The following is a 13,915-nucleotide window of genomic DNA, read 5'->3' as shown; positions in this document are numbered from 1 at the left end:
TCTACCTGGATACTGAACAAACAATCCCAAATTTGGGATTTTCTTAAACTACAATTTGCTTAAACTATATTGTAAAATAATGGTACATTATGTTATTATTATTACGTGTACCCTCCATGGGGTCAGAAGTCTCATGATGGTAGTGCCATGCTAACCACTATTCACATAATACCTATCATATCCCTCCTTACAGTCACTCACTATCAGAGCACTCACCACCACTTCTCACAGTCCAGTCATTCACCATTTCCAATAAAAAATCTACTCCTCATACCCTTACTAGCAACATTCTTATATAACTTCATGGGTTGACCCCTGGTACTCTCCTACTCATCATGTATTTAAAAATTTCTTTTGTATTAATCTTATAGAATCCCTTTAGTAACTTATAATTATTATTATTACATGACATCTTCAGGGAGTCCAATGACTCATCGAGGGAGGGCAGCTACTTTACAACTCTCTGTTTACATCACTCATCCAATCCACCAACTACAATGAACCGCAACCACACCAATGCCATCTACTGCTTACCACCACTTTCACAGACATCGCAAACATCCATGGCAGCATTCGAGCTCACAGTCTTTTGACTGGAGAGCAGATACACTAACCACTAGGCCAACCAGGCCAGCAAAAAAAACCGCTTGCCTCTGCCAGAGATCGACTAATTCGGGAACCGGTCAGAAAAGGCTTCCTCTAGTCGGTAACTGGACTTGAACTCGAAGACTGTCTTTGTGCCGTTTTGCGCTGAGGAGTGCAAACACCACTTCCTCTGAGCTACACAGGCTCTTCAAATTTCTTCTTATAAGTTTCTATTCTCCCCTATTTTCCACCTGTGAGCTGAAATGAGAGACAATTTGTTCACTGATCTGATTCTACAGTCAGTTCTTGCTACAATGAACTCAGAGACCAACCCAGTAGTCTTTTTTATAGCAGATAGTTTCCTAAAGTTTTTTAGAATAGGATTGTTGCTATTGCTATGAAGTTCAGTTTAGTGCTTTTCAGTTTGTTGTTGTAATTAACTTTAAAAACTTAAAAATTAAAAATTTTTCACATATTCATACAACTATTCAAAATTTAATTTGATATGTTATAAATATTAATAGAATAGAATATTTATAAAACTTATATAAATACTAATTTGAGCTTAAAATTATATCAAATTATTGTTATAGGTATGAATTACTTACACCAAATGCTATTCCTAAAGGTTTTATGGATGGAAAACTAGCTTGTGAAAAAATGGTAAGTGAAATTGCTAATAGAGTTGTAATTTAAAAACTATAGCCTATTTAATAGGCTATAGTTTTTAAATTACAACTTTTTTTAAATTAGTTTTTAAATTAAAAATAGTAATGTTGAAGTTTTTTACCTTGGGTATAATATATGTTAAAGATACCAAGCTATTTTAAACCTGGTTTTTACTCCATTTCCCAAGTAAGCAAACAGACAAATAAGTTAAGTTTGTGCCTGCATGCAATGCAAGCCTAAGTGACCCGTAAAGTAGTACACGTCTAGGCAACTCGTGGTAAAGGGGGAAATAAGCTCTGATCACTATTCTTAATATTTACCCTTAATGCAAAGCCAATCTCCTTGAGGAGATGTATGATGCTATGTATTAAAGGCAAGGGGGCCACTACCCAGACCAGTTTCGACCTTTATTGAGGTCTCATCAGTGGGAGCCAGGCTTAGAAATACCAAGATTAAGTAATACAGAGCTTATAAGTATTTTACCAAAACAAGTTACCATAGGGTGCTTTGACTTTTTGTTAACTTGCTTTGATAAAATACTTATAAGCTCTATATTACTTAACCTTGGTATTTCTAAGCCTGGCTGCCACTGATGAGACCTGAATAAAGGTTGAAACCGGTCTGGGTAGTAGCCCCCTGCCTTTAATGCATAGCATCATACATCTCCTCAAGGAGATGGGCTTTGCATTAAGGATAAATATTAAGAATAGTGATCAGAGTTTATTCCCCCCCTTTACCAGGAGTTGCCTAGACTTGTACTACTTTACAGGTCACTTAGACTTGCATTACATGCAGGCGCAAACTTGACTTATTTGTCTGTTTGCTTACTTGGGAAATGGAGTAAAAACCAGGTTTAAAATAGCTTGGTATCTTTAATATATATTATACCCAAGGTAAAAAATTTTCTACATCTATCTCTCATCCTGAGATTTTTATTTAATAAGGTCAAAGCACCTTATGGTAACTTGTTTTGGTAAAATACTTATATGCTCTGTATTACTTAACCTTGGTATTTCTAAGCCTGGCTCCCACTGATGAGACCTCAATAAAGGTTGAAACTGGTCTGGGTAGTGGCCCCTTGCTTTTAATGCATAGCATCATACATCTCTTCAAGGAGATGGGCATTAAGGGTAAATATTAAGAATAGTGATCAGAGCTTATTCCCCCCTTTACATGAGTTGCCTAGACTTGTACTACTTTACGGGTCACTTAGACTTCCATTACGTGCAGGGGCAAACTTGACTTATTTGTCTGTTTGCTTACTTGGGAAATGGAGTAAAAACCAGGTTTAAAATAGCTTGGTATCTTTAACAGATAGTAATGTTGTTTATTTAAGATACTATAGAAGTTTGATAAAGACCTATAGGAATTCACTCTTGTAATATTAAGTCAAATATTAAATGATTTGCTAAACTTATTAAAACCAAATGTGTCTTAAGACTAAGGTATTACTGTAGGAAATTAAATCATAGATTCAGAAGAAAATCGTTTAGAGCTTTTCACTTTGTTGTTGTAATTAAGGCATTGTGTTGTAATGAATGCATTGAGAGAATATGTCAATTACCTAAGTTATATTTTTAAATATAGATTTAATTAATGCTGCAATATTTATCTGTTATTACCACCAGACAAATATGTGTTGACAAAATATACACATAATGTCTACCAGCACACTTTCTTGATGAATGTTTTTTTTCGACCACTATATATTATAAGATGATATAAACTGGATTTAATAGGTCGGAGATTTTTGATACAGATTGTTAGCCTACTAGTTTCGCCACCTGACTGGTGGCTTCATCTAACCAAGATAACTCTATACAAAACAGCTTAAAGAACAAAACAAGCTTAAATTACAACTAATACATAACCAAAGGATGAAAAATATCAAATTCATATGAACCGTTACACAAACATTACATGTTACTGGAAAAATGGAAAGCTAAACCGGAATTGTCTTCTCTGTTGTTGTTAACATATCCGAATTTCCATTTTTCCAAACTATGATACTGAACAGGATAAAACTATGCCGTACATAGAAGATGACTACATCTCCTGCTGAATAAAATAATCTGCAGTAGTGATCTGTTCAAGAGGTAGATAAACAGAAACCAAGGGATTATCCTTGGTGTTATCTGGAAATCACTCATAAAATTGCTCAGCACATCAGAGTTCAACTTTGTAGCCAATTATAGGACGCACCTGCTAAACAATGACTGACCAACTGTTAACATACATGCTCCACACATTCGTGTAATAGTTCATATGAATTTGATATTTTTCATCCTTCATTTATGTATTAGTTGTAATTTAAGCTTGTTTTTGTTCTTTAAGCTGTTTTGTAGATCTTGCCCAGATGAAGCCGCCAGTCAGGTGGTGAAACTAGTAGGCTAACATTCTTTATCAAAAATCTCTGACCTATTAAACCCAGTTTATATTATCTTATAGCATACTATCTTGTTTAAATACAAGAAAATAACCGTAGATATTTATTATTATTATTATTATCTCAACATATACATTATCGACATTTACAACTTGACCACACAAAGTAAAATATATCAATATGCAGACGACACTGCACTACTAGCAGTCCACAAAGACATCAACACCACTCTTTCCAAAGCGCAACAAGACCTAAATGAAATCACAACTTACTTCTACCAAAACTCAATTATAATGAATAGTACCAAAACGCAGATATTAATTGTACATAATCTGAGAATCATGTGCCCTGCACCACTATTGCTGCACTATCACACATACCACTGCATTAACAACAAAAATATTTGCAATGTCCTGAAATCACACCCATAATACATGCAAAATACCTTGCCCTTTACATAGATTGAATGTAGTGGCAAACCATATAGAATACCTACATACTAAACTCTGCATCATTGCAGCAAAATTTTTCCAAGTAAAAGATATGATTCCATATAACACAAGAAAACTCCTATATCATGGTATCTGCAAATCACTACTCAGGTATGCCACAACAATCTATGCTAACACATCAAACAGCCATCTAGCAAAAATAGAAACATTACATCAGAAATTTATTTCAACAGTGATTTGGAAGCTCCACATACAACAACCAATAACTGAACCCTACATGGCAATGCACAAAATCCTGAGCATAAAATTTCTGAAACACTACTTAATATTACTAAGGAATTCAGCAACACCTATTGTAACAACAGAGACATGCATGTCATAACACGACCCACCACAACTTTTTACACCCGAATATCCTTCAACAACTCATATGGTTCTGCAGTGAGATCACATCTCATATCCACGCTACTCAACAACCTACAACAAAATTTAAAACACACAGACAATTACAGAACACTAAAACATGAACTGTGGAAGCTACACCAACACGATTACTTTTCCACCCATAAAAAATACGAAACATAAATAATGTATGTTAATCCCACTCTCTTCATAAAAGCTAACCCTAGCTTCAAAGTAGCTGGGATTATTACTCCTTAATCAAATAATCCTCATTACCCAGTCACTGCAATTAACTTCAAAGTCACAATTACGTGACACTTCCAAGGAGTCCAGTGACTCATCAAGGGAGGGCACTTACTATACAACTCTCCATCTCCACCACTCACCAACTACATAATCCACCAATTACAGTGAACTGCATCATCTAAACCAACGGCATCTACTGCCCACCACCACCATTAATATTTTTATTGACAATCACAAACATCCATGTTCACAGCAGGATTGGAATCTACAAGCTTTTGGCTGGAGAACTGATATACTAACCAAATAGGCCAGCAAAAACGTATAAAGATTCCTCCTGTCATAATGATGATTGAACTTAGGTCTTTTCCAGTCGAATGTCACAACATGCTGTTATTCTAATTGTGCTACAGACATTCTAAAAGTCTCCTCTAGTCGGCAACTAGAATCAAACTCACAATGCCTTTTCTTCAGGCAATCTGGTACTGAAGAGTGCAGACACCACTTCCACTGAGCTACTGAGGCTCCAAAAACGTTTAGATTTTACTTTATAAAATCAGTTAGGCTGAGAGTCTTAGAACCACTTCTCAAATTTCTGTGTTTTAAGGTAATATTTTAAGATATGACATGTGTTTTAAAGTTCATGTTGATTCTAAGAAATTATTAGGAGAAATAACAATTAGTACAAAAACTAATCAGAGATGGACACCATGGTTTAAAGAAGAGGTAAAAAATTTTAGTTAAAGAAAAGAAAATTGCATTTCACAGATATCTACAAAACAAATTGAGTACTTTGATGTATGGTGAATTTAAAACTATGCAAAATAAATTGTGAGATAAGGAAAAATAAACAGGAAAATTAGATTCACTATTCTAAACAATTATAACATGATTATTATTGCTGTTATTGCTATTACAGTAACCTCCATGGAACCAACAGACTCATCGTGAGAGTCCCACTCCATCAGCAACGTCTGTCATAAAAAACTTTGAAATTATTTACACTTCCTGCATTCACAATGCACTCTGGCAATGCATTTCACTCACCAACAACTTTCCACATAAAAAATCCACTCCTCACATTCTTCTTCACCACATCTTTATACAAACCCCAGTGATGGCCTCTCATTCTTCCCATCTTAACATCCACACTTTATATAATTCGTTCTTCAATAATCTAGATGCCTTGACTAACTTGAAGGTCTCTATCATATCTCCTGTTTTGCTCCTATCCACCAAACTATGTAATTCACATAGTTTGGTGGATATTCACATAATTCCTTATCCCTACATGTCAATGTACTTTTTATTATAGCTGTAATACAGTGTGTAGTCTTCACAACACCTGCAATGTGCCGTCAGAACTCCAGTCCACTGTCTAATATTACCTCAAGATCCTGAATGTCATCCACTTCCTGAAGTACAGCTCCAAGAATTCAGTACATAGTCTTATATCTCTGTACCCCAAAGTGTAACACTTGCATTTATTAATTTATTAATTTTAAAACTAAAACCTCACTTATCTCCCAAAGAAAAAAAGTCTATTCAAATCTTCCTTTAGATAATTAACATCAGCACTACACCCCTCATAATTCTACCTAAGTCACCAGCAAACTTTTGAAGATCCCTAGTTATTCCACATGAAAAATCATTAAATAATTTAAACAGTAGGGTTCCCAAGAACTGAACCCTAAGGGAAGCCACCTTCCTTTTCTGAGACACCATTCCATCATACACAACTTGCTAGTATCTTTTAGAAAGCCAATCTTCAATCCACCTCTTACAGTCTGTTATCTAGGCCAATTCTTCTGCAACTTATACATCAGTCTGTCATGTGGTAATCTATCAAATTTCTCTACAAAGTGCAAGAAAATCACCATATACAAATCCTCCTTATCTGACGCATTTGTCACCTTATCATAAAATGTAAGCAGATTGTTAAAACAAGACTTGCCCTTCACAAAACCCACTGACCATCATAAAGAATCTTATGCCCATCAACCCTGTATTCTATTCCTAATCAATTTCTCCAATGCTGTGACCACAACTTCGGATGTACATGTCATCATCCTCAATCTGTTTGCTGTAGGCTCTTCTGGCTTTCATGTGTGAGATAAATATCAATAAATAAATAAAAAACACAGACTGGTGCATAATTGGAAATTTCTGTCTTAGAACTTTCTTTCCTTCTTTCCACTCCTTGGGACCTTTACTGCTGCAAGACTTTGATTAAATAACCAGGTCAAGGGCATAGCTAACTGTTGTAGACATTGTTCAAAAATATGTGATGATGTGTCATCATTCCCACATCTTCATTAACATTTAACCCAAGCAACACTTGATACACCTCTGATTCTTTCATCTTTAAATCTCCTAATACTTGCCTCCTTTATACATGTTGCACAGAATCATTCAGACCAGTATGATATACAATGATGAATTGCTCATTAAATTCCACTATATCATTTGCTAAAGTTACTCTGCCACCATAATTATACACCAGTGCCAACCTGCCATAATTATTTTTCCTCTTGCTTGTCATATAGCAGAAAAATTCCCTTAAATTAGTTTTGACCTGACTGGCCAGTCTCTACTTATATTCTACTTTTTTTTTTAACCATCCTTGTCACTTTTCTGGCCTGCAGTTTATATTCTTCATACATCTGTTCAGTACAAACTATCATGTACTTCTGCCCTAACAACTTCTTTTTTCACCCTTTTGTTTGATGTCACTGTTCATCCACCTCACTCCTAGTCTGTTTATTTGATATTAACTCTTGGTATAAACTTATGCATTGTTTGTGTTAGATACTGCCCTATTATTTCCCATGCAATGTCAGCATCTTTTTTGCACACCTTATCAACCCAAAATTAACTACAGAAATGCTCCCTAGTCAGCTAGCATCAATATATTATTTATGCAAGTTGACTATGGAGCTTCTCATAAACACTCATCTTATAGTTCCACATATGTTCCTGTTTGACTACCTTCCAAACCAATATCTCATGGTCACTCTCACCAGCAGATGGCAGTGTTGATACCTCATTAAAAATCTGGTGAGAATCAGGATCCAGAATTTTGGTTGATAACAGTGTTATTATCTTTGATGGACAGCATAAATTTGCTAAAGGGATGTCATTTTTAATATTTAATATTTTAATATTAAAAATTAAAATTAAAAAATTTTTAAAAATTAAAAATCAATATTCAAATATTAAAATGTTAAAATATATTAAGTTTTTAATATTTAGCAATCTATTATTAGAATTATAATCTATTATTAAACACTTATTAGAATAAGGTGACAGCAGCATTGGATGTGGGAGGTCGATACACAATAGTATACTTAGACTTTGCAATTGCCTTTGCTAGATTACTGCATGATAAGTTGATAGTCAAACTAGAGCAGATATGTTTGGATATTAGACTAGTGCGTTGGATTGGAGATTGGCTCTCTGATAGGTATCAACAAATTTTGTGTGTGGGGGGGGGGGCATAGCAATATTTAATGATATTTGGGAAGATTTAAACAAGGATATGCAGTTGTTTGCAGATGATGCAAAGTTGGGACATATGAGGAGTAGAGCAGATGTTATGGCCATACAAAAAATACATTACTTTTATGGCTATTTAATCTTATTTATGTTTAGGAGTTCCCCTAAACAAAAATAGGCTAAATAGCCATAAAATTAATATTTACTTTGAGGAGTAACATGGGAATTTTCCCAGAAATAAAACCTATAATACAAGAAGACTTTAATAAACTGAGTGAATGGGTACGGGAGTGGGGATGCCAGTTCAATATTGCAAATTGTAAGGTTCTAAAATTTGGAAAACAAAAATGGGATGTAGAATTTACTCTTGGTTGGAAAATATTGTTGTAGGTAGAAGAAATAAGAGTTGTTTGGGTGATGGTGGATAATGATCTATAATTTAGAAGATATATTACCAAAATTGTGAGGACAACACAGTGAATTCTGGCAATAATGCAGAGGACATTGACTTATAGAAGTAAAGAGATTCTTTCCCATTGTATAAGGCCATATATGGACCTGTGCACAGATTTGGTCACCTGATTTTCAAAAGGATGAAGGGATGTTGGAGAGTGGCCAGAGATGATTGACTAAAATAGTTTCTGATCTCTGGAATATTGAATATGAAGAAAGGTTGAGATGATGCAATTTTTAGAGTCTAGTGAATAGGAGGAAAAGGGGTGATATAATAGAGATGTACAAGTTAGTAAGGGGTTGTTATAGGATTATTTTTTGTTGAAGAGGTTTTTCATAAAATGGTGGGAGATTGAGGAAGAATAAGATGTCATCTCTGGAAGCTGTATAAGGAAGTTTGAGCAAGTGGTAAGAAGTATGTTTTTTGCATAAAGAGTTGTGAATGATTGGAATGCATTGTCTGAGAGCACGGGGTCCATAAGGAATTTGAATGTGTTTAAGGCCCGGTATGATGAGCTGTGTGTATGATAAAAGTAACCTCCTAGAAGAATCTGTGACTGCATGGGATCTTAAGATAATAATAATAATAATAATAAAGTTTTTTGGTATTCATTTGTCTTTTCAATCATGTTGAATGATCAATAGTGTTGTAATTTTTTCTGAATGCTGCTTGTTCTGATGGTCCTCAAAAATCTAGTTTATTTTGTATTCTCTTATTAACGATTTTTGTAAAAATTTTATATATTGTTGACAGATGATTGATATGGATTTAATTTTTAAAATGTTTCTATCTCCCTTTTTAAAAAAAATATAATAAGGATAGCATTATTCCAACTCTTTGGTATTCTCTTCTGTCTTAGGCATAATGTATAATTTTTTTAACTTAAGATATATTAATCTAAGATAAATATTTTAACTTAATTTTTTAACTCAGCTTCATCTGGTGTCTCTCCATTACTCATGCTACCTACTGCATACTGAATGTCTTCTTTTAAAACATTAGGGCATATGGGATATTACATTTTTCTTTTCATATTGGTTTAAGTCTTTGGAATCATCATGTAATTTAGCATAGAAGGATTCTGTTCTTTTTCTTTTTTAAGTACTCAGTTTTCATCTTTAAGGGTTAGTAATTTATTTTGTCCTATGGACAGACAACTTTCTTCTCACTCCTTTTAGATTCATATTGTTTTCTATTGTAATTTTGATTTTCTTTGTTCTGAAGTTTCTAATTTCTTGTCCCATCCTTTTCCGTATTGTTTTACATAGCTTAGCTCCAATAATTCTATTCTACTTCTCTTGTCTAGATCTCTTTTCATTTCTCTTCTCTTTCTGAGAAGGTTTTGGTTTTCTTTAGACTGTTTCCTTTCTTCCTTCTTTTGGTTGATTCCACCAATCTCTCTGGAATTTTTTAGTAACATCTCGGTTATTATTTGGTAGTTTTTATGAAAGTCTTCATTCATAGCAAAATTATAAAACTTTTTTTTTTCTCCAGATTTAGTAAATTTCTAGAAAGTCTTTTACTTTTGATTTACTACTTTTACTACTACTGTATACTACTTTTTTGATATTTTTCAGTCAGCTATTATTATTATTATTATTATGGGCAGCTCCAACTATCCTCTTACCAATGCTGGTATTTTACAATGTTATCCCATATTCTCCAGTTTATCTGACAATTTTCCATGCTGTATCCTGTGAAATGCTTTAGCAAAGTAAAAAGTATTATGATGTATTCATTCCACTTGTGTAACTCAGTGGTAATGTTGTTATAAAATGTGAGCAAGTTGCTGAAATATGACCCTTCCTTAGTCAACTCATACTTCATAATGAATAGTATAGGTTTTCTTTCATCTTGTTTCTGCATTTGAGCACTAACTAACTTTTCCAAAAATTTTCACCACTACTCCACAGATACTGGTAGTTCAATAGTTAGACATATCAGTCTTTGCACCACTCTTGTGCAAGAGGATACATACACTACACTCCTGTGGAATCTTCCCTCTGCTGAGATTCAAATTATACAGCAGGTTAAAGGAACATCATTTCAGCTGAATACTCTTTTAGCATCTATTCTGATATCCCATAGAATATCATGATAATAATATTCTGATATATTATTATTATTATTATTATTATTATTATTATTATTACATAACACCTCCAGGAAGTCCAAAGACTCATCGAGGGAGGGTACCTACTCTACAACTCTCCATCTCTACCACTCCACCAACCTCAACTACCTTCATCATCTACACCAGTGCCATCTACCGCCGACCACCACCACCACTAGTATTTTCACAAACAAACATCCATGCCCACGGCGGGAGTTGAACCCGCAGCCGGCTAGAGAGTGGATACATAACCACTCAGCAAACCAGGCCGGCAATGTAGGTCAGCATGCAACCTTTTATGAATGGAATGACCATACACTTAGATACTTCCCAGGTTAGTACAACATGATTATTGTCACCCAACCGGAGACAGAACAATTACTTCTTTAACTGAAATTCTCTTTGACACTGTAATCAGATCTAACATGCTTTGACCTCGAGTTCCTTTTTTCATGTGATTCTTGAGGAAGATGTCTTGCAACAGTTCAATAAATATGGCTCTATTCCTGTTGTGAAATTTCACTGCTCAGTCAGTGGGTAATTAAAATCATCCATGATAATTTGTGGTGATGCATTTCATTGTCTCTAACATCTAACAATGTCCCACTATGTATTTGATCTTGTTAGACTTTAACATACAACGACTTCAAACTCATTGCCACCTGGAAAATTGTTACTAATATTGTACTCATAGCTTTTTATCCTAACTAGACCCAAGTCATCCAGTATCATTAGTAGCACATCCTCTTCTATCATGTTTGTCCTTCCTAAAAATACTGTAACTTTTCACTTAATATCGGTTAGTACATCTGCTTCTGAGAGCCATGTCTCACTAATGCGAGTAATCTGAAGCCACATCATATTCCCTAAGACAAGAAACTCAACTTCTTTGTTCCTGAAACTGCTGGCATTTATGTGCAGACATAATAAGTTTTACCACCATGTTTTTTGTATACTTCTCTATTGTCTGCAATGATCCAGTTGAACAACTTTGAAATTCCTGATCGCATGTAATGCTTCTCTTATACAGACTTCATTGCACATATTTAATAATGCTGAACCAGAAAAACATGTGGTGATCTTATCATCACAGTTGCCTCTATTATTAAGCATGTTCATGTAATTAAGATATTAAGAATCTTATGTCTCTTACAAATAAATAATTTCTCCAGACTCCTGACACCAAATGCAGGCCATCCCTCTAACACTAAACATAAAGTTGGCCACAAGTGGCATATAGGAAAGAGGGGAAAATAGTTTCACTGCATAAAGGAGGATCCAAGACTATGGTTGCAAATTACCGACCGATCAGCATATCAGGAGTTGTTGTCAAGGTCTTGGAGAAAGTAGTCAAGAGAAAAATACAGGAATGGATTGATGAAAATGGGATACTGTATCGGGGACAGCACGGTTTTGTGAAGGGTAGGTCATGCCTCAGTAACTTGCTCACTAATTATAACACAGTGATGGCTGAACTGGATAAGGGTAATGATTTTACAGTGATTCTACTGGACCTTGCTAAGGCCTTTGACAGGATACCACATGGAATTCTAATCAGTAAATTGCAGCATATGGAAATGGACATAGGGTTGGTGCGATGGATAGGAGGGTGGTTGACAGAGAGATATCAGAGAGTGGTTTACTCAGGAGTAGAGTCCACAAGACGGCCTGTGACTAGTGGTGTGCCACAAGGATCTGTTCTTGGACCACTGCTGTTTAATTTGTTCATAAATGATATAGGAAAGGATCTGAGAGGTACAGTTCATTTGTTTGCGGATGATGCGAAGTTGGGTAGGGCAATAGTGAATGCAGATGACGTCAAAATTTTGCAGGATGATTTGGATAGATTGGAGGTCTGGGCTAAGGAGAATGGATGTCAGTTTAATGTGGCAAAATGTAAGGTTATGCATTTTGGGGTGAAAACATTAGCAGCAGTATACCACATGGGTGGAACTGTACTCCAAGAGATTGATGAGGCCAGGGACTTGGGAGTGTTGGTGGATAGGGAGATGAAGTTTAGGGGGGGGGGGGGCACATTGCGAAAGTAGCTAAATCAGCTCATCAACTCACTTGGTTGTTGAAAAATACCTTAACGAGCAGAGACAAGCAAGTTATTGTACCTCTGTACCGAGCCTTGATAAGACCTCATCTTGACTACTGTGCCCAGATTTGGTCACCTCGGTTCCTTCTTGATGGGGAGGAGGTGGAGAAGATCCAGAGGCGAGTGACTAAGATGATAGCAGGTCTATGGAATGAACTATATGAGAACAGGTTGAAGATTTGTGGGTTGCAGAAACTGGTTGATAGGCAGAAAAGGGGAGATATGATTGAGACATTCAAATTGCTAAAAGGATTCTATAAGATTAATTCGGAGGATATTTTTGAGATCAGGACTGGTGGTGGGAGAACTAGGGGACACCTATGGAAGCTGGGCAAGAGTGTGGTTAGCAGTGGTGTTAGAGCTGGGTTCTTTACTTTTAGAGTGGTAAATGAATGGAATAAGCTGCCAGAGTCTGTTGTGGGTGCTATGACAGTGAGCGAGTTCAAGGCAAGGTATGATAGATACTGTGTGAATGGCGTATAGTTGTGTGGACATGATGTTTAGGGCCTCCCTCGATGAGTCTAAGGACTCCCTGGAGTAGCCCGAAAATAATAATAATAGTGTATGAGGTGTTTTGTGAACATTTTTGAAAGACAAGTTATTTCAAAATTTAGTTAATAATATTAAATTAATTCATTGTAATTTTTTGTTTTATATAGGGGTAATAAACTGAGTTATTTAGATTTAAGTAAAACCTGTTAAGTATATATTATCACTATGGCACCTGTCAGACATAGAACAATGGCCACCAAGACATCCTTATTGGATGAGTTGAATTTGCATGGTTTTGTTCATTACACTGAGATGTAGTCATGGCAAAAGTTGAAAGAATTCTGGAAGGAGAGAGAAACTAGTAAGCCAATATGTTAGATGTTTTAAGAAGAGAAACAGAGAGAGAGAGAAACACATGATAGTAAAGTAGGCAGTATTGACCATACACCAGAAAATGTTAATATCGAAGATAATGTTGAATAGCTAGCAGTGCAAAGTGTCAGAAGATGAAGAGGACCATAAT

At 35.3% G+C, this 13,915-nt stretch overlaps 1 protein-coding gene across 1 annotated transcript in view; it reads left to right on the top strand.

Annotated features, from left to right (window-relative positions):
• Window positions 1-13,915, top strand: part of LOC150097089 (myosin-14-like) — a 1,147,103-nt gene that overhangs the window by 551,956 nt on the left and 581,232 nt on the right. Inside the window, exon 17 of the mRNA XM_090407039.1 lies at window positions 1,179-1,248. Within this exon, the coding sequence (XP_090263165.1) occupies window positions 1,179-1,248 (70 nt within the window). The remainder of the gene's footprint in view (window positions 1-1,178; window positions 1,249-13,915) is intronic.

Source organism: Typopeltis vanoorti, chromosome 17, assembly GCF_054136105.1.
Source record: "Typopeltis vanoorti isolate ZY-2024b chromosome 17, IOZ_Tvanoo_1.0, whole genome shotgun sequence".
Lineage (NCBI taxonomy): Eukaryota > Metazoa > Arthropoda > Arachnida > Uropygi > Thelyphonidae > Typopeltis > Typopeltis vanoorti.
Note: the sequence above shows the minus strand (reverse complement) of the source record. Positions and strands in the feature narration are given on the sequence as shown.